This window comes from Marmota flaviventris, chromosome 6 (genome assembly GCF_047511675.1).
Source record: "Marmota flaviventris isolate mMarFla1 chromosome 6, mMarFla1.hap1, whole genome shotgun sequence".
In the NCBI taxonomy this organism is placed as follows: domain Eukaryota; kingdom Metazoa; phylum Chordata; class Mammalia; order Rodentia; family Sciuridae; genus Marmota; species Marmota flaviventris.
The window spans coordinates 111736353-111764096 of NC_092503.1; the positions used below are offsets into that span (position 1 = coordinate 111736353).

Sequence of the window (27744 nt, forward strand, 5' to 3'; positions counted from 1 at the left end):
GGCTGCTCTGATTCTATGACCTCAGTGCCCTTCATATTCTGCTTTAATGGGTTCACACTGTCCTTGGATCCCATCCTCAGACAAGGAACTGGCATCCATATAAGATGGACCGGTTCGTCTTATCTTCCAAAGCAAGGCTAACAATGGGCCCTCGATGGGCTGCCATGGACAGTTATCCAGGCTGTGGACTGCCCTTGGCTGTCACAGCAGAGGAGGTCTGATCACATCACGGATGTGCTAATACATGATATCACCTGGGTGATGCAGAGTTTGTGGGTTTCTGAGATGTACCCTCAGTAGTCAAAAGGAACCCCCTTCTATGTTAACCTGTACTGGTACACACACGTAGGCACACACGTCATATTCTGACCACACTCATATTCCTGGAGGTTACATCCTTCCCCTCCTCCATCCTACTTGAAAGAGGGCACCATCGCCTACCAGGGGCATGTGAGTGGGGGACGTGCCCTGGGTGCTGGTTCCCGGGGTGACCCTGGGAGTGCTAGCTGGTGGTCCTGGAATGCTCCAGAGCAAGTTCAGGGCTGATCACGGCGCAGTAGCTTCCCCTGGTGCTACTGCTACTGCCACACCCCTTCTCCCACCACAGGCTTTCAGTGGCTTCATTTCTGGAACCAACATTCAAGTGCACTTAAGTGGGACGCCTCTAGGAAAGCCCAGAGCCACAGCTCACCCCGTCTCTTCAACTCATTTCCCTCCCTCCTTTGCATGCCCCCTCTGGGGGCAGTTTGTTACTGCAGCTAACCTAAACCCATTCTGACTAATACCAAGACAGTACAGTTTCCAATACAGCACAAAATGTTGTGAGTCTTTCTAGCAACACCAGGCTTGCTGAGCCCTTCCCAAGAACCCCAGCAGCATGCCTGGTCCCTCCCAGACTGCAAGGCTGCAGGAAGGGATTTTTTTTTTAACCTGAGGCAATTAACTTTTTTTAAAATTTATTTTACAGTAGAATGCATTTTGATATATTGTACACAAATGGAGCACAACTTCTCATTCCTCTGACTGCACATGGTGCAAAGTCACTCCAGTAGTGAAATCGTACATGTATTTAATATCTGTCTCATTCTACCTTCCTTCCAATCCCCACAGTCCCACCCCTCCCCTCACTCTCCTCTACACAAACTAAATTTCCTTTATTCTTCCCTATCCTCCAGCCCCGCTATGTATCAGCATCCGCTTATCAGAGAAAACATTCGGCTTTTGGGTTTGGGGGATTGGCTTATTTCACTTAGCATGATATTCTCTAATTCCATCCATTTACCTGCAAATGCCATAATTCCATTCTTCTTTAAGGCTGAGTAATATTCCATGGTGTATATACACCACATTTTCCTTATCCATTCATCTGTTGAAGGGCATCTAGGTTGGTTCTATAGCTTAGCTATTGTGAATTGAGCTGCTATAAACATTGATGTGGCTGTGTCCCTGTAATATGTTGATTTTAAGTCCTTTGGGTATAAATGGAGGAGTTGGATCCATTCCAAATTTTCTGAGAAATCTCCATACTACTTTCCATAGTGGTTGCACCAATTTGCAGTCCCACTAGCAGTGTATGGTATGATTGTAACTCCCCCCCCCCACAACCTTGCCAACACTTATTCTCGATAATTGTCTTTCTGACTGGAATGAGATGAAATCTTAGAGAAGTTTTGGTTTGCATTTCTCTAATTACTAAAGATGATGAACATTTTTTCATACATTCACTGATCTATTGTATTTCTTCTGTGAAGTCAGTTCCTTAGCCCAGTTATTGATCAGGTTATTTGTTTTTTTGTTTGTTTGTTTGCTTGCTTGCTTGCTTGTTTTTTGAGTTGTTTATATATCCTGGAGATTAGTGCTTGATATGAGGTGGGTGTGGTAAAGATTTCTTCCCATTCTGTAGGAGGAGAGGATTCTCTACTCCTGGCTGCAAAGCTCTTTTTCTTCAGAGAGTGCAGAGTAAGGAAGAGTTTTATACATGTATCTGTGTAATACAAAGGCACTTACATTCATGTAAATTGTACAACCCAAATATATACTGCATATAAATAATATACAATTGCATATAAATACAGGTCTATAACATACAATCTTTAGGACGCCTAACATATCAGATATCAGAGTACCTACCTGAATATCTCAGAATGGGCTAGGTTTTACTGCAAGCCCTCAAAAGTCTCTAAGGATTAAAGCAACACCAGTTTATTCCTTGCTCACATTATGGCTGGGTGAACTCAAGCAAGTGGCTTAAACTCTCTGGGCTTTAGTTGCCTTCCTTAAAAAGAGGACAATGGTGCCATTTCATAGGGCTCTTAGGAGGGTTAAGTGAGTTAATACATGGAAACTATCAAGGACAGTCCTGGTATGGAGTGACTGTCCCATAAACACTGGCCGTTGTTTATGATTTTGTACCTGTCACAGCAGCATGTTGGCTATGCCGCTGACTTTAGAACATGAGTGCAGTTAGGTGCCTCTTGGGCTCTCCAGTGTCCCTAGGTTCCAGACAGCTGTGTCTTTAACCCCGTTCACCACGGACCCTCGACTGTTAGAATCCTTTATGACAACAGACACCCAACCTGGGTCACCCACCAGGACACTCACCAGCTCTGGCCAGGCTCTGAGGAAGGTAGACCCATTGTTAGAACCTTCCTATAGGCTGGGCTGGGGCTCAGTGTTAGAGCGCTTGCCTAGCATGTGTGAGGATTTGACCCTCTGCACCGCATACAAATAAATAAAAAACAAAGGTCCATGAACAACTAAAAAATATTAAAAAGAAAAAAAGCCTTCCTAGACCCCACCCCATTTCCAACTCCCACCCACTCATCTGCCCCTACTAAAGGGGCTGGAAACCAAGAAATTGTTTTGCTAGTCTCTCTTGCAGCTAAGAGTGGCCACATAACATGGTTCTGGCCAAAGAGATGTAAGTTAAAGCCTACTGTGGGTTTCTGAGAAAGCTTTGCTTTCTTGATTAAAAAAAAAAGTGATGAAAGATGCAATTGGTTCTACCCTTTTCCTTCTCTTGGCCTTGTGTATGGACCTGATACCTGGAATGCAGCAGCCATCTTGTGATCTTGAGGTTACAAACAAAAGGAAAAGCCAAGAAAACCGGAGATGTCATTCATCGTTGTTGAGCTGCTGAGCCCATAAAAATATTCATAGCCTCTCCCCATTTTATTGAAAAACAACCCCCTCTTTAACAAAAAACTCCAACTCTATGGATGGAGGCACCAGGAAGATGGTGATTTTTATGAAAGTTTGAGTAACAGTGGCCAGGCTATTGATCCTCAGAGAGTCCCTGAGAACTGGACAGACAGGTGGCCAGGGCCTGGAGACAGTCAGCTCAGAGGGACGGAAGTACAGCCACAGCCTTCCAGCCAGGAGGGGTGGCCCTGACAAATGATCTGTGACTGCAGGAAACCACCACAGGGATGGTCTCTGGGTCAGAGGGTCACCAGTGACTTTTAAAATTTGTTTATGTTGATAGACCTTTAAATTTTATTCATTTATTCATATGTGGTTCTGAGAATGGGACTCAGGGCCTCACACATGCTAGGCCAGTGCTCTACCACTGAGCCGCGTCCCCAGCCCACCAGTGACTTTTTAAATCTTTGTTTTAAAAAAAAATTGTCTGGGGCTGGGGTTGTGGCTCAGTAGCAGAGGGCTTGCCTCACATGTATGAGACACTAGGTTGGATCCTCAGCACCACGTAAAAATAAATAAATTAAGGTATTGTGTCCATCTACAACTAAAAAATATTTTTTAAAAAATTGTCTGCATCCTGGGGCTGGAGTTGTAGCTCAGTGGTAGAGCACTTGACTAGCACATGTGAGGCCCTGGGTTGATCCTCAGCACCACATATAAATAAATAAAATAGTCTATCAACAACTGAAAATATATTTTAAAAATTTTGTCCTCATCCTTTAATGGTTCATAATGAACATATGTCATCCACATAATCGAGGAGGATGGATATTTTTGAAGAATCCAAACAGGGTTGTTTCACCTCTACTAAAGGAAGGACGTGGGGTGCACAGGGCAGACACCCCGACTTTGAACACACCCCAGACCTGGGTGGGGAGGGCCCTCCAGACAGCTTGCTTGAGCCCAGCCAGACCTGCTCCCTGTGGCGTCCTCTTGGGCCCAAACGTTGGCTGTGGCAGGTGGGGAGGAGGCAGCGGCTCCTGTCCAGCTCTGCCCACTGCAGTCCACCTCCCCCTTCAGGTACAAAGCCACCTTCCACCTGTCTTCCCGAGCCTCGGCAGGAGCTCCTCCTCGCACAACCAAGGTTTTGCGTCAGTTGTCAGTGCTGAGACAACTCACCAAGGACAGCAGCTCAGAACCACACACTTTTATTCTCTTACAGTTCCCGTGGCCCAGAGGCTCACCCGGCTGCCCCCAGGGGCCACCTGGGCTGTGTCTTCATCCACTCAACCTAGGAAGAGCTCACTTCTGGCTGATTCCATCTGTTGGCAGAATTCCCTTCCTGGGCCGTGGGACCGCGGCCCCTGGTTTCTTGCTGGATGCACTCAGGTCTACAGGCTGTGACTTCCAGAGTGCCTGCCTGTCTCATCAAGACTCCTACGAGGAGTTGAGGATAGGAAAGGTAGCAGAATACAACAGTCACTAATATGGCATTATGTAAAAATGTGGATGTGTAACCGATGTGATTCTGCAATCTGTATTTGGGGTAAAAATGGGAGTTCATAACCCACTTGAATCTAATGTATGAAATATGATATGCCAAGAGCTTTGTAATGTTTTGAACAACCAATAAAAAAAAAAAAAAAGACTCCTACGAGGGACTGGGGTCGTCGCTCAGTGGCAGAGCACTTGCCTGGCATGTGTGAGGCACTGGGTTCCATTCTCAGCACCACGTAGAAATAAAAGTCCATCAACAACTAATAAAATTTTTTTTAAAAAGACTCCTACGATCTGCTGTGGAGTCTCATAGGAGGCGACCTACTCAAGGGTGAGCCTTCCTGTCCTCTGCCACACCCTGGGACTTGCTGTGGGTTAGAAGCAAGTCCCAGATCTCACCCACACTCCAAAGGAGGGGACTGGACAATGGCAGGAACCGTGGGAGGTCACCACAGACTCTGATCACCTTCACTCTTCAACAAAGACACAAAACATTCATTTCTTTCTGGGGTTCTGAGCAGCTACCTCTTGCTGTCCTACCTTCAGGAGCCCAGAGGCTCCCAGAGAGCAGAGACCATTGCCTTATTCACCTGTGTCCTCCCGGCACCCGACGCCTCCTAGTCCACACGGTCAGGGGTGGGTAGTTCTGTTCATTCCCCCCCACTCTGTCTCCACCGTTCTGGGCCAGCTCTGAGCCACAGGCGTCCGGCATCTGTGGACAAGAGCACCCTTGCTCAGCCTGGGGTCATCCACTGAGATGCACTGGAAGGAGCCAGGTGGCGGCTGGAGAGAACCGCCCAGGGTGTCCAGTGTCTCACTCCCTGGCTTCCGAGTCACAGTTTGAGCAGCGGTGGCTTTCTTCTGCTTTCAGCCACGTCTCCCGGGCTCCTGCACTACCAGCCCTGTCCCCTTTCCCTGTTAGGCATGGAGGATGGCCCTCGGTGCTGCTCTTTGGGGACACCGCCACTGCCTCACTCCTCTGTTCTTAGTGCCCTCATTCGAGTGGCCTGTGCTTCAGCTGTACATCTAACCAGTCCATTGACAAGAGAGCTCATGCCTGTGGGTGGGAGGCCTGGGGAATGGGATCCCTTGAGACATAGATGCAAGTCGGAGAGGACAGGACTGGGCTCTATACCAAGGTCTCAGAAAGAGGTGTGCACCAGGTGGCCCTGAGGGGGTGGCCGGCTGGAGTGTATGGATTGCACAGTTGACCCAGGGAGGGGATCCAGTGGCTTCCCCTGGTTGCATCACCTGCAGGAATCTCTCCAAGGACAGAGGATGGGAATCCTCCAGGATGAATAGAACTGAGGAGAGGGAGGAAGTGGGTGGGGCAGTTGCCAGTCCAGGAAGGGACAGGAGGAGGGGCAGCCATCTCCGATCTGACTCATCCCCCTCCACGTGCCCATCCACCCACTCTCACTGCACAGAAATAGAACAGGGCCCAAAGCCCAGATTATTTACCCTCTTGTCTGGGTGGGACCTAAGCCAGCTTCTTCAAAGGACTTCCCTGGTGGCTGCTCCACTAAGGTGAACCTCAAGGGGGCGCCATCCTCCAGGAGAGCAAAGGATGCTCTACCCTCCTGTGCAGACTCCTGGGGACCAACACCTGCCCAACACCCCATGCAGGTTGCACAGTCTGGAAGGGTGGCGAGGATTCTTGGTCATATCTTTGCATCTCAAGGACAGAGACTTCAGTGTCTGTAGGAAGAATGTCTGATTGGGTGAATAAGACTTTAGGTTTATAGACTGAAAACTCTCATTTATCTCTGCTTCTTCTCAAAATCCTACTAAGATAGCAATAAATGCATTTTTCTAAAAAAAAAGTTACCAGAAATAAAAAAGACAGCAGACAAAAGGTTCTAAATAAAATGTTGGATATAGAAGGCAGCTGGGCAAATGGTATCCGTCTTATCAGAGTGAAGAAAGTTGAAATCTGAATGCTTCTAAGAGGAGGAGATGGAGGTAAACTTGAACCTCATCCTGCTGCAGATTCAGGGGCTCAGGATGGGACTGCACCAGGTGTTCCTGAGGGCTGGGATGCCAGGTGTGTGGGGTAAAAAATAGGACCAAAAGTTTGACAAAGAGCTGGGCATGGTGGCCCTCGCCTGTAATCCCAATGCGTGGGAGGCTGAGGCAGGAGGATCATGAATTCAAAGTCAGCCTCAGTAATTTAGCAAGGCTCTAAGGAACTTAGCAAGACCCTGTCTCAAAATAAAAAATAAAAAGTGGCTAAGTGGTTAAGTGCCCCTGGGTTCAATCCCCGGTACAAAAAAAAAAAAAAAGTTTGACAAGGGGAAATGAGTTCCCCAGATGCCCATAGGGCAGAAAAACAGGCATCTCTAAGGGTCGATCCCCTCCTGACCCTGGTTGAAGGTTATTCTGGAGATTTGGACCAGAAAAGCCCTGGCACCACCCAGGCTCCTTCCCAGGCTTAGCTCCTTAAACACCAACAACCAGGCAAAGGGGATGCCAAGTGGCCTGGTTCCAGCCAAAGATTTCCAGGCATTTGGGGAAAGCCTCAAACTTGAAAGAGAGCCTGAGCCAGCAAACAAATGCTTGGATTCTCAGGTGTCAGGCAGCCTCTCTCTAGGGGTTCTCCCTTCCTCTCCGCCTACCATCTTCTTTTCAGAGAAAGGAGACAGGGCAACCTGATCTAGAAAGCATCTGGTCCCTCTTCCTCCCACAAGACCAGCCTCTTGTGTGCAAGAATTATGCTCCATTGCACATTCTGCCATAGCTATGCCCTGTGAGATGTGATTCCCAGGAACGAAACCGTGGCCTGCCGGCAAATGTTGACTCACTCATTGGGGAAAAAAAACAAAAATCTCCAATGTGTAGGTATTTGCCAATTTCCTTGGCATAAACCCTCTTGCCATGGATGATTTCAGGAAGTCACTGGTCATTGGAGTTGAGAAGAGATGGACACAACCAGCTTTCACAGGCCGATGTGAGCCAGCCCCAGCTCACCATGGAGTGTCCCTGGTGGGCCATGGACAGAGGCTCACTTGGCCACTGTTCTGAGTGAGCACCATCTGCCCCCACTCCCCTCCCACGCCCCTTGGCCCATGAGCCTAATTAGTCTTGGACAGCTCTTCTGGACCAGAGGAAGGACCTGGGATGGGGCCTTCATCCCTCACCAGCAAACCACAAGGCAGAAGAGACCTCTGCATTTAGAACTGGGGCAGGGAGAGTCCTCCAAAAGATGGCGTGTTCTTCCTGCAGTTCCTCCCATTCTCCAGTGGCTGCTCCAACCTCAGGTAAGACACCTCATGAAATCAAGGGTCAGCTGGTGAATCTCTTATCTCTGGAAGGGTTGCCACGCCCGGCCCATGGGGCTGTGGGGCCAGGGTGGGCTCTACAGAGGGGTTGGGGTAACTCTTGGGGTCATGGAACTGACCCCCCTGGACATGACCTTGCTATACCACCCGCCATGGCCTCCGTTTACCAGCCCACAGCCACCCATTCAGATGCCAGGGAAAGGAAGTACAAGCTTTAATTGCTGCTGAGAGACCTCTCTTTCCATTGTCAACAGTGGGGCATGACACAGCTGGCTTTTCCCAAATAGACATCGCTCCTCCAGGAGTGAGCAGCCCTTCTCCTCTGGGACCCAGAGTCACAGGGGTGAGGGTGCAAGGCAGGGGCTTCTGGCTGTCACAGGCCTAGGGGGACCACAAGACCAGGTTGGCAGGAGGCACGTCAAAGTGCTTGCGGGTGTGGTCGGTGTCCCTGCGGTACAGGTAGCCACAGGTAGGCTTCTGCAAGGTGTAGAAGGGGTTCAGGGAATTGGAATACTGGGAAGTGTAGAAACTGAACCTCTGCTTGTCCACCTTCTGCCCCTGAGGGGCCACCACGACTGGCATGTAGGCCATTGCCAGACACTGCTCGCGGTCGAGCTTCCATTTCCGGGACAAGAGTGAGGATGGTGCCCTCACTTTTTTGCCTGATGGTGTCTTTGGCCCATCTCTGGGTCCTGGTTTCTGTGAGTCCTGAGAAGAAGAGAAAGTGAGAGTGGGGCTTTGGGACCTCGACTGCTAGGGCCAGGGGCAGGAGGGAGGAGACTGGGCCACTGTGCGGAAGCCCCCAGAGCCACCCAGGAGCACGGCCCAGGTTCCTCCAGACCACAGGAGAATTTTCAAGGTCCCCTGATCACACGCCCTGCTCCTGCAGACCTCCTGCAGACACCTGCCCGCTCACAGAGGCTGGGAACTTGGCGGCCCTCCTCAGCGCTTCCCCCTCCATCCCCACAGTCAGTCCCCCACGTGGCTGCACTTGGCCCTCCTCTGCCAGGTCACTGCAGCTTCCTATCAACCCCCCCATCCCCCAATTTCTTCAGCCTGTGCTTCCGCTCAATCCAGAGTTCATGGCCAGATCCTCGGACCCTCCTCCTCAAAGAAAATAAAGCCCAAAGCCCCTGGCCCAGAATGCAAGGTGTTGACTCTGCAGCTGGCCATCCCTCCCCCGCCCTGGGCTCTGGCCATGCTGGTCCCCCTGTGGTTCCCTGGCCACATCTCCTATTGCAGACCCCAGCCCGCGCTCAGCCTGCCCCCAGCCTGCATGCCTGCCTCCCCTTCCCTAGGGGAGTCCTCACCCATGATACCCTGGGCTCTGAAGGGAAAGCTCTCTTGTTCATCTTTCCATCTCCTAACTCTCGACATAACAGCTGCCCAAATCCTGCTCCTTTCGCTCCCAGGCACGGTATTTAGAGAGTGCTCAATAAATGAGAATTCTAGTGAGGGGCGGCTCACCTTCCAAGCTTCGGGCTCATTCCATTTTAGAGCACCTCTCATTGTTACCAGGTGTGTCTCCTCACCGCCCCTTAACCACCCTTCTTCATGAACTATGCTTTGATGTCTACCGTTTTCTAAGGACCCCCCCCCCGACACTGTCACATTTTGTCACATTGTCCTGACATTTCTTTGGTCCTCTGTCACCACCCTTCTTGACTGTCCCGTCATCAAGCTGTCTTGTTCCCCCTTCAAACGCCACATCACCTCCCCAGTGCTAGACAGTCATTTTATTACGGGGTCAGTCCTCAACCCAAAGGACAAGTTTCTTATAAGTGACCGTCCCCCTCCATGTGTAGGAGGCTGGCTTGATTCCATTGCCCCAGCTTTGAACTGTGTTGGGGACCATTTCTTCCCTGCCCAGCCTCACAGATCTCCAGCCTTCAGGCACTGCAATAGAACCCTTAGCTTGCAGGGTGCAATGGTGCAAACCTGTAATCCCAGTGACTCAGGAGGCTGAGGCTGGAGGATGGCAAGTTAGAGGCCAGCACCAGCCACTTAACAAGGATCTACCTAGGCAACTTCGTGAGACCCTGTGTCAAAATATAAAAATAAAAAAATTGTGGATGTGGCTCAGTGTTGAAGCACCCCTGACACTACTAGTTTGTGGAGTTAATTGGTGGGAAGTGAGCCCCCATCTTCTTACAAAAGAGATCCCCATGGGTTTGAGTCAAGATGCAGCTCCTTTGGCATTTAATTTACAAACTACTTGCCCCCACCCAATCCTGCCCAGGGCTTTCTTCCAAGACAGTTTTTGCTCCTATTGGTTCCCACCTGTGTTTACATAGAGTCAAGATACCCAGCCAGATCAGTGATCCATAGTCATCTTCGTTTGGGTTAGTGCACCACCATGTTCCATGTTTGAACATCAAAACTGCAGTGTACTTCTCAGAACTGTCCTCGTGGCTAAGTGACCCATGACTATGCACACCCATTTCAAAATTGCTCTTATCCTTCCAGGCCCAGCAGCTTTCTTGACCCCCTCCCTGCACTTAAGTCTACCTATGTCCTGTCACCTGTCTTGTGGCTCCTTTGCCACTCCTCCCAGGATGGTGTCTTTAGCTGGGAAGGACCAGGGTGTGTAGGCACACAAACTAGAAAGAAGCAGTCATTCTGCGTGTGTGCAAGTGCCCTGTGGTCTCCTCCTCCAGGTTTGCACCCTGGGTGTTCTGCTTTTCTCATCATACTCCAAAGTATGGGAGCTGGCCACCTTGGCCACCTGAACCCTTTGCCTAGGAAGCCAGTGCCAGAGTGCTTCAAATGGTTGCAGGAAATTGACCCAAGACCATGCAGAGGGAAGGCAGATGCTCTTGCTAACAAGACTGAGCACCTACCAAGTGCCAGGCACTAGCTGCTTGGGTCTGCAAAAGCTCCTAAGGGCCACTTGAGATGTTGCTTCCACTTTTCAGATGATGAAACTGAGGCTCAGAGATTCCTAAGCATTGGTCTACATTCACAGTTTGTGACACTGTGGGTAACTTCCTTGCAGAAGCCCCAAGACTAGCTAGTGAGCGGCCCAGGATTTCAACGCTGGCCTCCCTTTCCGCCCAGCACAGGCCCTGGCTTGGGCCAGCTTGCCCTGGGTCTGCCTGTGAGCTCTGCCTGAAATGCAGCTACTACCACCGCAAACATATAGGGCCCCCAGCACATCCAAGGACAAGACACTCTGGACAGACACTGGGAAACTGGTCCTGGAAGAGAGAGAAGGAAGAGAAAAATGAGAAAGGAGGGGAGAAGGAAAGGAGGAAGGGGAAGGAGGAAGAGGGAGCCCAGGCAGCCCTAGCCTTGCCCTGCCCTTTCCAGGGACCAAGCCAGGCTCCAAATGACTAACGCAGCAGTCGGCTGAGAACACGGGCTCCTTCCAGGGCCCAGCCAGGCACCAGGAAGGGAGGGCGGGGCCTGGCTGCATACTTTCCAGGTTAACATCTGGTTTCATTGAACAATCTCCTCCCTCTCACATCCTCCCTGCCAAAGGCTGTGTGTGTGTGTGTGTGTGTGTGTGTGTGTGTGTGGAGAGAGAGACAGAGAGAGAGAGAGAATGAATTTAGATCAGTGGTTCTCAAAGGGTTGGCAATTTCTAGAGACATTTTTGGTTGACACAGCGAGTGGGTACAGGCCAGGGTGGCTGCTGCACATCCTTCTATGCCCAGGGCAGTCCCATGAGCATGAACTACACAGCACACAAGATCACTAGAACAAAGGCTGAGAAACCCTGGGTTCTAGGCTCTGAAGAAGACGCCCATCACCTCATCTGCTTCTCTCACCTACGCCTCCCATTCTGTAGGGAGCAAGAAAGGCTAAAGGGCAAGTAGAGGGGCTTGTAGCTCCTCCCTGCCTTCTGAACCCCGCCTCCCTGTTTTCATTTGGGGTTCAAGCTAGAGCCACCGGAGGAATCCAAAGGGAGCTCTGCCTTCATGTCCCCACCTCTGCTGGCAGACCCCAAGGCCTTCTAGATGTGCAGCTGCCGGGGGGTGTGTGTCCTGCTACCAGGACCTAGAGCAGCAAGCAGGGCCTCAAGATCTCCCGCATGGTAGCACCGCAGGTCTAGGAGAGCAGCCCACGCTCTCAACTCCTCCAGGCCAGGTGCATGGCACAATCCACAATGGTGCCTGATTCTTTGGTGGAAGGTCTTGAGCCCTGTTGAAATGCAGGGGGAGGGGGAGGGCCACAATCCCACCTTCTGGGCAACTTATAAAATCCTATCCCCAAATAAAAAATAAAAAGGGCTGGGGATGTGGCTCCATTGTAGAGCATCTCTGGGTTCAATTTCCATACCAGAAAGAAAAAGGAAGAAGAAGGAGAAGGAAAGAAGGAAAAAGGAAGAAGAAGGAGAAGGAAAGAAGAAGGAAAAGAAGAGGAGGAGGAGGAGGAGGAAAGAAAGAAGGAAGGAAAGGCAAATAGCAACCAGCTCTGGCTGAGGCAGGTAAAGCCTCCTGGGCACCGGCCGCTGTGGAATGTGCCTGAATGTGCCTTTGCAGCCTGAAAGTCAAGCTCCAGGCCTGACCCTGACCTCACAGGTCAGACAACTTTGGGTAAGTTGCTGGACCTCTTTGAGCTGCATTTGCTCCGTCGGCAAGATGGGGATGCTAAGGCTATCTGCTCCACCGGCTGGCCAGGGGTGCCCTGGCAGGGGGCCCGTGGAAGCCAGTGCAGGTGTCATGATCGGTCTTGCAGGAGGCCAGCTATGGGCCTCGCTGCCTCCTGAGACTGGACAGCACAGGACCCCACAGCCAGCTGCTGGGACCAAATTCCACAGCCCCCACGAGCTGCCTGATCTTTGGGCAAATTATAATCCTCTGTACCTCAGTTTCCCCACTGATAAAGTGGGAATAACAAGAGAATGAATATCAGAGGCCTACTGTGCGCTAATCCAGGTGAAATGCCCAGACTCCTTAAGCACTGAATAAACCTTGGCTGTTTTGCTTTGGTTTTCTGTAGTACTAGGGACGGAGCCGAGGGCTCTCCACCACTGAGACACACCCAGGCTTTTTTTTTTTTTTTTTTAAGACAGTGTCTCCTGAAGACAGTGTCTCCTGAAGTTGCCCAGGCTGGCCTCAAATTTGTTTGCAATCCTCCTGTCTCAGCCTCTCCAGTAGCTAGGATTATAGGCGTATGCTACTGTGCTAGACCTGAGCCCTTATTATTATCCATGGCACATTTGCCTAGAACATGACGTGGGAAGTGTGTTGGGAAAGTGAAGGAGCAGAAGGTAGAGAAGAGTTGGACAGTGGCCCACTTCCCGTGCCCCAAGGGGACACAGAGCCCCTAGGAGGAGAATCCGTGTCAGGCAGTAGCCCTGGCAGCTGCCTTTTGTAAGAAGCCTGGCTCCCACACAAGTGGCCTGGCTGGGGCCCTCATTCTCCTTCCTGACCTCCACATTTCTCGTGACCTTGAGCTGCCTGGCTCCAGCCCTATGACCTCACCCCACCTTGGACATCCTTGATCTGGGCCTTCCTTGATGGTAAGCTGGAGCGTCTGGTGGTCAGGGGCTCCTGGGACTCCCAGGGACTGGTGGCAAGGTGAAGGCACCAGGGGCATTGCACCAGGGGGGCATTGTGACATCCCTTTACAACACAATCCTGTCTTCCTAAGGAGACCCAGGTCAGGGCTGGGACTGGAGTTTCAGGACTTGCAGGGGTCTTTTAGTCTTGACCCTGGCCCACTCTGCTATCCCCTCTTCCCACAAACCCCTAGAACCTCCAAACTGTGGGTGATGGGTGGTGGGCGGTGGGGTAAGATCATCCTAGTAATTCAGGGAACTCCAGAGGGCCTGGTGTCTCCATAGCTCCCCAGCTTGTCGTAAGAAATCACTGTCAGAAAGGGACTGTTCCCTGCTATCTCTATGCTCTCTTCTCTCTCTCTCTCTCTCTCTCTCTCTCTCTCTCTCTCTCTTTTCTTTCTCATCTACCTACTTACCTTTCAAATAACAGCAATAGAATGGATGGATGGATGGGTGGATGGATGATGGATGGTGGATGGGTGAGTGGATAGATTAATGGATAGATGAGTGGGTGGGTAGGTGGATGGATGGATGGGTGGGTGGATGGATGGATGGTTAGATGGGTGGATGGATGGGTGGGTGTATAGATGGATGGATGGGTGGATGGGTAGATGTGTGGGTGGGTGAATGGATGGGTTGATGGTAGATGGATGGGTGGATAGATGGATGGATGGATGGGTGGGTGGGTGAGTGTATTGGTGGATGGGTGGGTGGATGGATGGGTGGGTGGGTAAATGGATGGATGGGTGAATGAATGGATGGACAGACAAGGGTGGGAGGGTGACTGGGGAGGCAGATGGGCCTGGTCAGTGGGTGGTAGATAGGCTGACCCTCCTGATCCACCTCTGTGGCCTCGTCCCTTGTATCTTTTCTTCACTCTGCAGTAGCTCATTTTTACACACACCTGGCTCTCCATCCTCTGAGTCACTGCATGGGCTGCCTCTTCTCCTGGACTGCTTTAAACAGGGGAGATGAAGGGATGGGTCGATGGGTAGACAGATGGCTGGCTGCTTGGTGAGTGGCTGTGGTAGAGAGGATAGATTGATTGCAGACCCAGGAGTTAGACTTGAACTTGAATCCTGGCTCCACCATTTGACCAGTATGAAAGTTTGGGCAAACTAGACCTTCTTTGGAATTCTGTTTCCTCATATGTTAAATGGGTAGACTAAAGTGTACCTAACAGGGCTGGGCAAAGCACTCGGGGCAGTTCTTGGCACAGAGCACGCACTCCATAAATATTAGCTCTCATTATAGTGGGTGGGTAATTGGATTGATATGTAGGTGGCCGTTTGCACTTCCCTGTCCCTCACTTCAAAAGCCAGGTCCTCACTACCTCCCTGGGGTCCTGGCTCCCCAGGGCCATCCTTGGCCAGCATCTCCCAGGAGTGTCAGAAATCCCTCAATAGGAACCATGTGGGCTTCTCCTTGAGGTCCGAAGGGGTGGTGGAGGAGGACCAGGAGGAAGGAGACAGAACAAGCCTGTGCCATCGTGCCCTCTGCCAAGTGTGGCCTTTTTTCCCCCTCCTGGCACCACGTCAGCACTGACTGTTGGTGACGGGGTGGACTTTGGGGCCCATGGGCAGGTTAGAAGTTGGGGTGTTGCTGGCTTGTGGGCTGTGCCTAGATCTCACACCCTGATGGTAATGACCCCTAATTTCGAGGAGGCTGGGAGGCTGGGCAGGGAGGAGGAACAGTCCCAGCCATCAGGACTGCCCCACAGAGCCCCTCACCTGGTCTCCAGAGCTCAGGGCAATGAGGTGCTGCTTGGGAGGGAAGGGGAATGGGGACGTGGCCTTCTGGGCAGAGTGGCCTTCCTTCCAGCTCTGGAAAAGCGGCCTGGCTCCCAGCCTGGGGCCTGAAGGAGCTGGGGAGCAAGAGCCACCATCAACACACGCTTAGTCTCAGCAAAAGGGGTGGGATGTTGGCTGACAACCAGGAAGCCTGGGTGACCTGAGACAAGTGCTTCCCCCTCGCTGGGCCCCCTTTTCCGTTTGTGTACCCTGAAGACAGTGTGTCCCTTCGCCTTGGACGTGTGATCGTGGGTGAACTGAATTACATCCTGAGGCCCTCAGGCAGGGACCTGCTGTCTGACCATAGCACTGGCATCTGCCACCAGGGTCCCAAGCTCAGGCCATTCAAGCCTCACTGGGGAAACTCAAGAAGGGGCAGTGCTGAGGAATCTGCTTCAGGAAGACACGACCCAGACAAGCTGTCTCTGTCTTATTTCGTTCATAAATTGTATTGCTTCTCAGTTTTTTGGCTAAGATCACGGGTCATCTGTAAGACCTTGGGACTGGGAGTATAACTCAGTGGTAGAGCGTTTGCATCCCCAGCACTAGGGGGGAAAAAAGATTCTGACTTCTGGACCCACTCCAACTGAGTTCCGATCCCAGCTCTTCTCAGCTGGGTGACTTGGACAAGTTACTTAACCTCTCTGTGCCTTAATTCCTGATCTGCAAAGTGAGGATAGTAGAGTTTCCTTGAAAGCTCAGTGATCACTGAGCCATCCTGTAGTCAGGCGCTGCTGTGAGTTAGGTCGTGGTTGCTGCTGAACTCCAGGCCGTGCTGATTCAACCCCTGGAAGCTCCCTTTGGGCTTCCTCTCTCCATTCCAGCCACAACCTCATTTTGTTCATTATGAGATTTCCGGGGAGGTAAGGACTGTGCTCCACACCCCAGAGTGCTCAGCGGGTGTTTGGGAAAGATGAGGAGAGATGTTGAGGCTCAGAACAGCCTGGAGCACAGAAAGATCCACTGCTCTCTCCCCCAACATATATAGCTTCTCCCCTCCTGTCATCTCTGTCCCCAAGGTGCCAACCAGGGGTTGTCAGAGTCCTGCTACAGCCCTGCTCCAAGTAGGCCTGGTTCTTTGCACATTTTCTCTACCCCCTCTTACCTGCTGTGTGATTTGGACAAATTACTTCATCTCTCTGATCCTTACATGTTTTTCCTTTGTTGTACCTCAAATATAGAGAGCTGAATTATTCATATGCCTTGCTTTATGGTGCACTATTACCCCTGGCCCGTGAAGGCCTCCTCTCTCGGAGTAAATTCCCCCCTATATCTCCATCCCCCCGCCCCTGCCAGAGGCAACCATTCCTATGTGCTTACTGACTATCTTTTTGCTCAAGTGTTCTCACAAAATATATACTGTTGTCTTGTGTGCAGGTGGTTTCATTTACCTAAGCGGTAGTGTGTGTTTTAGATCTCGTTCTGCTGTTTATTACTTGGTCGGGTTCTGAAGATTTTATCCTTTCCTGCTGTTTGAAGCTCATCCCTGTTGCTGGGTGAGCATCCATCCCTTGCTTCCGATCGCTGTGCAGTCCTCCGTGGACAGTGTCCACATTTTACCTCTCTGCTCCCTGAGATGGACCCCCAGGTGCCTCCAACTCTCCATCCCCATAAACAATGCTGCAATATCATCCCATCTATGGCCCTTTATTTTTGAGACAGGGTCTCACTGTGTTGCCCAGAGTGGCCTAGAGCTCCTGGGCCCAAGAGATCCTCCTGCCTCAGCCTCCCAAGTAGCTAGAATTACAAGTGTGTGCTGTAGCACTGGACTTGGGCCATCCTTCCCCAATCCGCTGTGGTTCTGGGGATCAAATCCAGGGCCCTGCACAATGCCAGGCAAGTGCTCTACCTCCAAGCTACACCCCCAGGCCAGAATTTTGGTTCTTACATTTTGTACTTAATTAATTTATTAGGGCTGAGGTTGTGGCTCAGAGGTATAGAGCTCGCTTAGAATGCGTGAGGCACTGGGTTCGATCCTCAGCACCACATAAAAATAAAATAAAGATATTGTGTCCACCTACAACTAAAAAATAAATATAAAAAACAAGTTTTTAAAATGTATCTGTGCACATGCACATGGAAATACACATTTCAGATTGTGGGATGTTTTGTAATAGAATATTTTTACCTAATCTTCAAGGTGACCTTGTAGATGCCTGCCCCACGCTGTCTTCCCCTCCCCAATCCCCTCTTCTTAGGGTTCTTGGCTGATTGACACTGCTCTCTTACAGGCTCTGATGACCTCTGTCCCACCCAAAGTCAGGGCCGGGGATGGGGAGGGAGTGCTCAGGGCTGAGTGCTGAGCAGACCCTCCTACTGGGGTGTGTGTGTGTGTCTGTCTGTCTGTCTGTCTTTGCAGTACTGGGGATTTAAACCAGGAGCTCTACCACTGAGCTACATCCTCAGCCCTTTTTATTTTTTGAGACAGGGTCTCTCTAGGTTGCCCAGAATGGTCTTGAACTTGCACTCCTCCTGCCTCAGTCAGGATGACATCCCCACACCACAGCATCTGGCCCTCTGCTGGTACCTTCACTCACTCTCTCACTGAGTCACATCACATCCTTATGTTCCCAGTCCCTGTTCTACATACTAACAAAGTGAGGCTCAGGGAGGAAGGATGTGGGGAGGATCACACCCTAGAGGTGTACCTGAGCCAGGATTCAAACCTAGTCTGCAGCCAAGGATCTCACCAGGGTCACAATCCCATCAACAGAGCCCACATATAAAAAGAGAGGTGCGTGTCTTTCCAGCACCTCCAAACAGTGCTCCCCAGCCAGGCAGACTTAGATGCCATGCCCTCAGGCATCAGCTAAGTGAGTGTCCCTGAGCCCCCTCTCAGGAGAGGGGGGAGTGGCCCCCCAAACCAGAGGGGAGTTGAAGTAGGTGGACTGGACACTCCCAAGCCCCCACACCTCAGCACCCCACCACTGACCTAAGAAACCTTTCAGGAGCTAATCTGGGATGTGTCCTGCCTGGGAACAAGACGCTGGGCAAGATGGTCTGCAGTGTGTTATCATCTGGGCTTTGGGGTGATGAGTTGCTGATGTTTGCTCCTGGAGAGTTAGCTGCAGAGACCCAGGGGTGAAGGTGTCCCTGAGGATGTCTCTGCCTGACCTTTTCCACTCAGGTTCCACTCTCCCTGCTGTGTTGGAGGAAAGACCACCGACATGACAAAGGCATAACTGGGTCTCAGGAGAGAGCAACTTCCAGGCCCCAATCCCACCCCACATTCCAGAGCTGACCAGTAGAGTCGGCACTCGGAGTTTAATGAGTAATCGCTGAGCAAAGGTTTAATTATATGATTGGGCTTTTGTCTGTTATTTGATTGTTTCTCTTACTGGAGGAGCAGGTGTGTGGTGTTATTAGATGACAGGAGTTGAGACTGAGTGGTGACAGCACTTGGTGCTGAGCTGGACAGAGAATTAGGCCTGACTCTGCCCCTGGGAACTTGGCCTCAAATGCTTACAGGCCTGTTAGTCTGTGGGGTAGCCTCTCAAATGTTCACGTGCACCTGAATATCCTGGGGTCTTTATTAAAACACAGCTTCTCTGTTGGGTAATCCATCAATTCATTATGTCTCATTATGACCTTAAATTAATAGCTCATTTGGAGATGAACATGGGCTCAGAGAGGTGGCCCACAGTCTGGCACGGGCCTGAGATTACACATTTCTGAGATCCCAGGTGATACAGATGCTGTTGATTCAGGACCACACTGGGCAGCAGGCCTCTTGCAGGCCAAACTAGTTATTCCTTCCTTAGTTTTTAATAGGAAATGTATTTATTATATTTGAAATTAAAAAAAAAAATTTCCCCCAGCCTTCCCCAAATAACCACTTTCAGTAGTTTTTTTATTTATTTCAGTGGTATTAGGGATTGAGCTCAGGGATCCTCTGCCCCTGAGCTATATCCCCAGCCCTTTCTGTTTTTATTTTATTTTTCTAAATAATAGGGGCACTTAACCACTGAACCACATCCCCAGCCCTTTTTATTTTTTATTTTGAGACAGAGTCTTGCTAAATTGCTTAAGGCCTCACTAAATTGCTGAGGCTGGCTTTGAACTATACAATCCTTCTGCCTCAGCCTCCTGAGCCTCTGGGATTACAGGTGTGCACCACTGTGCCCCACCCTCAGCCCTTAAAAGCAGGGTCTCACTATGTTGCTGAGGTTGGCCTCAAACTTGCCAACCCCCTGTCTCAGCCTCCCCAGTCCGTAGAATTATAGGTGTGTACATGGTACCCAGCCACTTTTATTAGTTTATCTTTCCAAAGTTTCTCTGTGCCAAAACAAGTAAATAAGACCAAATAAGACCGCACATACCCTGCCCCACCTCCTGCTTTTACACAAATGGCAGGACACTACTATACACATGGTTTGGTTAACAGTTTATCAGTTCATCATGGAGATAACTGACAGTTGGCTGACTCATCTATTTTTAGACTTACATTATTATTCCATCCTGTGAATGTGCCACAGTTTATTTAACCAGCCACCTCTTGGTGGACATTTGGTTCTTTATGATGTTTCTAGCTGTCTTTCCTAGCCCCCCATACCCTGGGCAACCTTGCTGTGACCTCCTTCCCACCCCCAATTCCCAAGCCCCTGCAGACAACTCCTGCAAGCCCTCCCCTGATCCTGCAGCCCACCCTTCTTGCTCTTATCTCCGAGGCTCTGTTCTACAGTCAGTCTCCTCCTCCTTTTCCCCCCTCCTCATTTACCTCCCCACTCTCCATCTTTCTATGACTCTCTGCTTGTCTTGCCAAACAGACTGCAGCAACTGGAACCCAGGAACCAAGTCTCTGATTCCTGTGGCTTCTTTCCAACCCAGAGCTGTTCACACAGCTGTTTTCAAGAATATTAATTATACTAGGATTAGAGGCTCACACCTCTAATCCCAGCAGTTTGGGAGGCTGAGGCAGGGAGATCGAAGACTCAAAGCCAGCCTCAGCCACTTAGCGAGGCTCTAAGCAACTTAGCAAGACCCTGTCTCTAAATAAAATGCAAAAAAAAGTGCAGGGGATGTGGTTCAGTGGTTAAGTGCCTCTGGAATATTAGTTATCCAGTGGAGGTTGCATGTGAATGGAGTCACTTGCCCACGACTCTGCTGGGCCTGGTGTGGGGTGTAAGAGCTCAGGAGCTACCTGGGGTGGGAGGGACCTCATGCCTCAGGGTTTCCAAAAAAAAGAAAGAAAGAAAAAGAAAAAGAAAGAAAGAGAGAGAGAGAGAGAGAGAGAAAGAAACCCTTTCTGGTGCCTGAGTGTCTAGGGCACTTGGGTGGGTTGTGATGACCAGGGCATCTAGGGTTCTTTGTGCCTTACTGATGTGGGCAATGGGAGGAACCATGATGTGGAGACAGAAGGTGGATGGATATATGTACAGGCGCTAGGATGGGCTCTTTCCTTCCTCATTAACATCCTTGTCATCCTTCATTTGCCAGCTCCAGTCTCAATCATTCTAAGAAGCCTTCCTGGGCTACTCCAGCCCGTGCTGACCTCCCCACCTCGGAGTTCCTGCTGCATGCATTAGTGACAGCAATCACAGTCCTCCACTTAGTCATCCACACTCTGCCACCTGGAATCTCATAAACCTTGTCTGCCCAGTGTGACTCCAAGATCTTCTGTGACAGAAACAGGACTGATTTTATTTCCTTATATCCCCAGGTCCCCCCACCCCCACGCCAGTGTAGCACTAGGCCACTGGGAACTCTTCCACAAAGATTTCCCGAATGGACTGGGATGGTTTCCAGGACTGCTGTGGTAATGGGTGGGGTGGGACAGAGTTGACCACAGATGTGTGTCTGACCAAAACACACATGGATGTCAGTTTTTTGTTATGTGACAAAATACCTGGAAAAAAAAAAAAACTTTAAAGGAGGAAAAAAAATATTTTGGCTCATGGTTTCAGAGCCTAGTTGGCTGGCTCCATTGCTGTGGGCATTATGGTGGGACAGAGCATTGAGGTGGAAGAGCATGGTAGAGGAAAGCTACTTACCTCAGGGCCATCAGGAAGCAGAGGAAGAGGGCCCAGGGATGACATATAGTTCCCAAGGGCATGCTCCCAAGGACCCACTCCCTTCAACTAGATCTCACTTCCCACAGTTTCTAACCCCTTCCAATAATCCATTCAAATTATGAATCCATCAATGGATTAATCCACTGAGGAAGTGAGAGCCCATATCCAGTCACCTTCCAAAGGTCCTACCTCTAAACACTGCTGCATTGGGGACCAAGCCTTCAGCACATCAACCTTTAGGGACATTCCAGATCCAAGCTATAATAACAGGTGTTTTCTTTCTTTTTTTTTTTTAATATTTATTTTCTAGTTGTAGTTGGACATAATACCTTTATTTTATTTATTTATTTTTATGTGGTGCTGAGGATCGAACCCAGGGCCTCGCACATGCTAGGCGAGCACTCTACCACTGAGCCACAACCTCAGCCCAGGTGTTTTCAAAATGCTACTGTCCCAGGCTGGGGGTGTGGCTCAAGCGGTAGCCCGCTCGCCTGGCATGTGTAAGGCCTGGGTTCGATCCTCGGCACCACATACAAAGATGTTGTGTCCACCAAAAAAATAAATATTAAAATTCTCTCTCTCTCTCTCTCTCTCTCTTTAAAAAAAAAAAAGTGCTACTGTCCCCTTGATCTGTTCCTCAGTCCCTTCCCACCTTGCACCTGGAAGACAATAACAACCACAAGCCCTGAAGGCCAGGCTCATTTGGTCTCTTGATGCTGAAGCAAGTGAAGGGGTCTTTTCAGAAATGTCACTGTCATGAAAAACAACTGAGATGTTAAAACAATGAGACAAGCAAAGTTAATATGTGAATCTGGACTGTGGATTGGAAAAAAAAATAAACGAAAATGACATTTGGGGCACAATGGGGAAATTATTACTGTGGAGTATTAGATGACAATAGTGTATCAATGTTAGGTTTCCTGAGGGTGACAGAGGTTCGATCATATAAGATAATGTTCTTAGGCAACGTATGCTGAAGTATTAGGGGAGGAATTTTGCAAAATGAAAAGAAGACAAAATGCTTTTGGTTCACTCTTGGGGGAAGTGAGGGGAAGTGGGCTATCCCCAGGGGAAACAGATGGCAGTGAGACTTGATGGCTCCCTCCAGGCCTCCTGTCCCTACTGCCCAGAAAACAGCATGCCGACCCCTTGGCCTGACTCCCTCTCTCAGCATCTTTCACACAGGGTCTCCCAGCTGCTCATCTGATGGGAACTTCTCCAGTGGGCAGCCACCTTGACTTGGCCAGGATGGCATACCAAGTGCTTTAAAGGACCACTGCTTGTCTTCCTGGAGGGTGAACTGAATTCTAAACGGATTCTACCCATCTTTGGTATTTACCTAACTCTATGGGGAAAAAGCATTTGATGTCCACAAAATGCCAAGAGTTAGTTCTCCTACCCTGTTTTTGGAGCCCTGTCGATAAGGATATTTGCCATCTTTGTTACTAGATTGGAATACCAACTTGCTGTTTTAGTTTTTCTGTGCTTTCTTTTTTCTTCTGGGCATATCCTTGCATCATAGAAGCCCACATTTTTAAGGACCTGTAGGATGCTTTGACTTGCTAGCTTTAGCCAGGAGCCTACCTTCTGTTGGATGCAAGAGTTATTTCCAAAATGAGCATTCTGACCTGGTCACTAACCGCCTTCAGAAGTAGGGAATTTGCTCGCAGCCTTCGCAGCCTTGGCTTCCCCAGAGAGGGAAGAGGCGGTGGAGGAGGCGGCCCAGGAAGGGACCTGAGGAGGGGGCGGCTCTTCTCCCAGGCAGGGCGTGGGCTGGGCGAGGTCCCCAGCCCACCCGGGCCGTGCCAACAATGGCCTGTTGTAGAAGGAGGCCGGGAAGGAATGTGGCCCGGGGAGTTGGGCGGCGGGGCGGCTGCTGTGGTGGCGGCCGCGGGGCGGGGCCGGCTCTGAGCCGCAGCCTCTTACCTGTGCAGGTAGCTCGCATTTCCAGGAGAGCGGCGGCGCCCGCAGCACCTGTCGCCCGGTGCGCGGGCCAGGAGGACGGCGGGGGACATGGACTAGTAGAGTCCCCTGGGGAGACCTTGCGGAGTTCAGTCCGGGACAGGGCAGGGCGAGGGAGGGCAGGTCCTTACCCGGGGCTCGCGTGGCCTGCGGCAGCATGAAAAAGAACCAGACGGTGCAGGGCACCTTCAGCAAGCTCTTCGGGAAGAAGCACGCCAACCCCGCCGCCACCTCCCTCTACGCCACCAACCCCCCGTGGATTTTCACCCAAGAAGCCCCGGAGGAGGGGACCAGGGATTTTGGTAAGTGATTCCTGGGGACAGAGCGGGATGCAGGCGAGTGGCCCGCAGCGCTGCCTCCCGCCGGTTCCCGCTCCTCCGAGCGCTGCGAAGGCGGGAGCCGGCCGGGCGCAGGGGAAGGGACACGTTGGAACCTGCGGCTGGCCGAGGGGGAGCTGCTGGGAAGAGGAGGTGCGCACCGGGAATCAGGGAAAGAGCCCCGCGGGAGAGAGGAGCGGGGAAGGAAGGGACCCGGCCGCAGAGAGGGGACAACTTCGCAGCGCCACTTTGGCCCCAGGCCCTCCTTCGAGGTGTTTTTTTGTTTGTTTTGTGTTTTTCCTTTCCTTGGCGGAGCTCGTGTTTGCATTTCCTGAGGTTTGTGGGGTCTCCCCCATCCCCCACCCCCAAATCCGCATTCCCTCCGAGTCAGAATGTTCCTCCTATCTAGGGCTCCTCCTTTCCACTTCCTCCATCCTCTCCAGCTCCTGTACTGCCTCTCCTGGCCCAGAGTGTCCACCAGGCAGAGAGAGGGGCTGCCCTCTGGGTGACCACATGTTTGGCTTTGTGTAGGTGAAGCCTGGGAAAAATCAACATTGGCCACTACTCACAGGTTACCAGCCTATTTGTGACACCAAGTTATTTATTGGCTCTTGCCAGGTCAACCTGAGGCCTAGGTTGTCTGTGGGCTCAGTCTGAGGAGCCAGAGATGGGGCAGTGGAGGCCTGACCCCAGTTGTGGCTGGTCCCTGAATCAGGGTGGTGTGGCTTTGTAGGCCATATCAGCGCAGCCTCCCGTCTGGCTGTGGGTCACCTTGTTATGAAGTTTGTACCCTCTACAACTGGAGGGAAGTCAGAGGAGAGGGACAAGAATTTGTTTCTTATGTATGATTTGTGGATCTGGGTCCAGGGAAGGGGACAAAACAGGGTCACCCATCATCTCCTTAGCTTCACCATAACCACGCTATCTTCACTGACCTTTATGACCACTGTGTGGGTCCCTTAGAGGGTCTCACCAGCCTGGGCCCCTGCTATGGATTCAGTTCAACACCCAGGGTCAAGATACAAGGCAGGGTGGACAGGAGCTGGGGATCCCTGGCCCGAGGATCTCAGATCAGTGGGTGAACAGAGCTAACCATGTGGCTCTGTAAGGAATTCTTAAGTGTATGCGGCACAGAAAAAAAGAGGTAGCTTCTGACTGAATCTAGCATTTGAGTGAGAAGGAAGGACATTCCTGGCATGAGGAAGGCCCCCATGAGTTGGAGCCATGGCTTAAGAACTTACAGAGACTGTGTGCTGGCCTATGTCACTCTATGAGGCCTAAACAGCTCTCCTGGCCTGAATGAAGACATTCCATAGCAAACATTTATCGATCCATTCTTAGGTACAAGGTCCCATCCTGATACCATTCTGTTGCATGGTGGCATGGTGAGGCACACCATGCTATTCCAGTAACTTGGGAGGCTGAGGCAGGAGGATTTCATATTTGAGGCCAGTCTCAGCAACTTAGTGAGAACCTGCCTCACAAAGAAAATGAAGAAGGGCTGGGGGCATAGCCCCTGGGTTAAATCTCCAGTTCCACAACAAACAAACAAACAAAAACAGTAAAATTTTTGTGTCATTGATTGGTTGACTTTTCCTCTAGAGTCAGGTACTATTATTAGCATTCCTGTTTGACAGATTAAAGACAGGCTCAGGGAGGTTACATAACATACCCAAGATCACATATCTTTAAATGGTGGAGCTAGGATCTTCCTAAGTACAATTCAATGATTTTTCCCCCCTGGTATAAGGGATTGAAACCACTGAGCCACTTCTCTAGCCCTTTTTATATTTTGAGGTAGGGTCTTGTAAGTTGGTTAGGGCCTCACTAAGTTAATGAGACTGGCTTTGGGCTCCTTTGATCCTCCTGCCTCAGCCTTCCGCGCTACTGGGGTTACAGGCATGCGCCACCAAGCCTGACTCAATTCAGTGATTTTTAGTAGAGTCCTGTAACTACCACCACAATGCAGTTTGAGAACGCTGCCCTTACCCCAGAGGCTTCCTTGTAAGGCAGAGCCAACCTTGGAACCTAGGCAGAGGCCATACTCTTAGCCAGCTTGCTGACCTCCCTCTATGGAAGAAGGGTGAACTTGACCTGAGGGGCTTCTGCCTCAAGAATAGCCCCCCACACACACTTATCCCCCACTGGGAGACCTCAGAGGGGCCTCTGGGGTACTTCCTCTCCATTTTTCCCTGGGCTGAGTTGTCCACTGGTGGGAGACTCCAGTGAGAGAAGAGGGACGTGGTGCACCTCCCGCCAGCTGCTGCCTTCACCCGTCTGGGCAGGGCTGGAGCCCAGGGGACTGTTCCTCCCTGTCCCCAGGGCAAGGCTGAGTCTCCAGCTGACTCAGCCAGGCGAGCCTGCACATGGTGGGGTGGGAAACAGGGAAGGCTCAGCAGGCCGGCTCCCCGTGTTGTGGGCTGTTCCCTGGAGTGCCAGCTGGAACAGCAGAAGCCTTCCTCCTCGTACTTGGAGTTAGGGAGGGGAGGGACTGGAGTTAGGGATTCTGGGATGGGATGGAAATGCCAATCCTGCCTTAGGCTTCTGCCTTTGTCAATAATGTGGGGCTAGCCACACTCTGAACCTCAGTTTTTCTTCTCTTCAATGGGGATGGTGTCCAGGTCACCTAGAGGAGGGCTGCCCGAGGCCGTGTGAGGCCGTGTATGTGACAGCTTCAAAGAGCACTAAAAAGAAAATTGCCCCAGTGTCCAAGTCGAGTCCCTGCAAGAGATTATATGGCCCACAAAGCCTGAATAGTTACTGCCTGCCCTTTACAGATTTGCCAGTCCTGCTCTAAAAGGCGATTCCTATTATCAGGTCATTCCCAGCTTTGAGCCCTGCCTGCCCCTGTCTGCTTCAGCCCCTCTTCCTGACATGGCTGTATGCCAGAAAAAGTCGGCATGAGGAGGCCATCTTCGGGTTTCAGAAGGGCGGCGGTTTGAGTTCCATAGGGATCCTGAATCCTCCCAGGCCTGGAATGAGATGTCCCTGGTATGAGATGTCCCTGGTGTCCAGCTCTTGGAAAATAGGTGGAGAACGAAGAGGGGACATCACCATAGACGTGTATAGGGGAATTAAGGAGTAACTGCTTGGTGTGTGGCTACAGCTGTGTAACAATCTGTTTGCACAAGGGTAGGCTGGGTGCCACGGGTAAAATGCAAACAGTCATGTGAAGGTGGTGACAGCTACATTTTCCTTTAAAGAACTTCCCTAACATGTGTTCCAGTAATTAGAAGGACTTCTTGCTGAAAGCAATTGCAATTGTAATTAAGCCTTCTGCCCTCCCCCAGCCCAAACCGGGGGCCTTGAAAGGACACACAATTGTCCTTTAAGTGCATGAGAAAGCAGAGATGTGGATCTTTGAAAATCCCTGATAAGGGACTGAGCTGCTGCAGAGACAAAGCCACCTGGTGGCTCTGCTCTGCTACCTGGGCTCTTGGATTCATTGAGGATCTTTATCTCTGGTCGCTGCTTGGCACCCCAGCCATGGGGTACTCTGTTCGTTGTCCTCTTTTATCCAATGGAAAGCACCTTGCCACAACCACTAGGACTCTTATTTGAAATGCAGATTCCTGGGGTCTCACCTCAGTCACACATGTCAGAGTCACTGGGCCCAGGCTCTAGGTCTTTAACCAGCTCCCAGGTGACTCTCCTGTGTAGACTGATTTGAGACTCCCAGGCTTTCCTTCCCACATGGAACTAGGCTGTTCTCCTCCTTTGACTCCCTGCAGTGTGTACAGTAGGTTGAAAATAAATGTGTATGGGATATGGCCAGCTCCTTATCAGGAAAACTCAGTGTTCCCTAGAGTGGCCACTGGTTCTGGCATTCCTATTCCTGAGGTCCCCTGATTTTGTAGCTCAGGCCAGGCTAAAGGCTGGGAAACCATGAACCCCCAGAGCTGAGCCCCGATTTCCTGCTAGGGCTGAGCTAGCACCAGCTTCAGAAGGCTGACCTGTGCCTTACAGGGGTGTAAAGGAGACGTTTGTTTACTCTTGTCCCCTGGAGGTGTGCTGTGGTTTGCCGGGTGGTTCAGTGTACACACCACACACACACACACACACACGCCTTCACCAATGCCCCTTTACATAAGCACCTCTCACTGCCATAGCTCACGTCCAAAAAGCAGGCCCTCCCTTGACCCTGCAGACCAGCTACACGGTGCCCTTTCCCTCCTGGCCAATAAATTAATAATAACAATATCATTCTTACTGGTGACCATTCCCTGAACCAGGCTCTGTGCT

General features: G+C 50.9%; 2 protein-coding genes across 2 annotated transcripts in view; one reads left to right on the forward strand and one right to left on the reverse strand.

The window, feature by feature from the left end:
• Window positions 1-8297: 8297 nt before the first annotated feature.
• Window positions 8298-23312, reverse strand: Cimip3 (ciliary microtubule inner protein 3; the record flags this gene model as incomplete). The annotated part of the gene is given in 4 exon segments (XM_034637130.2): window positions 8298-8624; window positions 21908-21974; window positions 23150-23237; window positions 23240-23312. Coding segments are annotated over 4 exon segments (555 nt in total), but the record flags the coding sequence as incomplete, so codon positions are not given.
• A 30-nt stretch (window positions 23313-23342) lies between these two features.
• The window catches only part of C6H6orf132 (chromosome 6 C6orf132 homolog), a 30123-nt gene continuing 25721 nt past the window's right edge, over window positions 23343-27744 (forward strand). Inside the window, exon 1 of the mRNA XM_071613815.1 lies at window positions 23343-23487. Coding sequence (XP_071469916.1) covers window positions 23343-23487 — 145 coding nt within the window. The remainder of the gene's footprint in view (window positions 23488-27744) is intronic.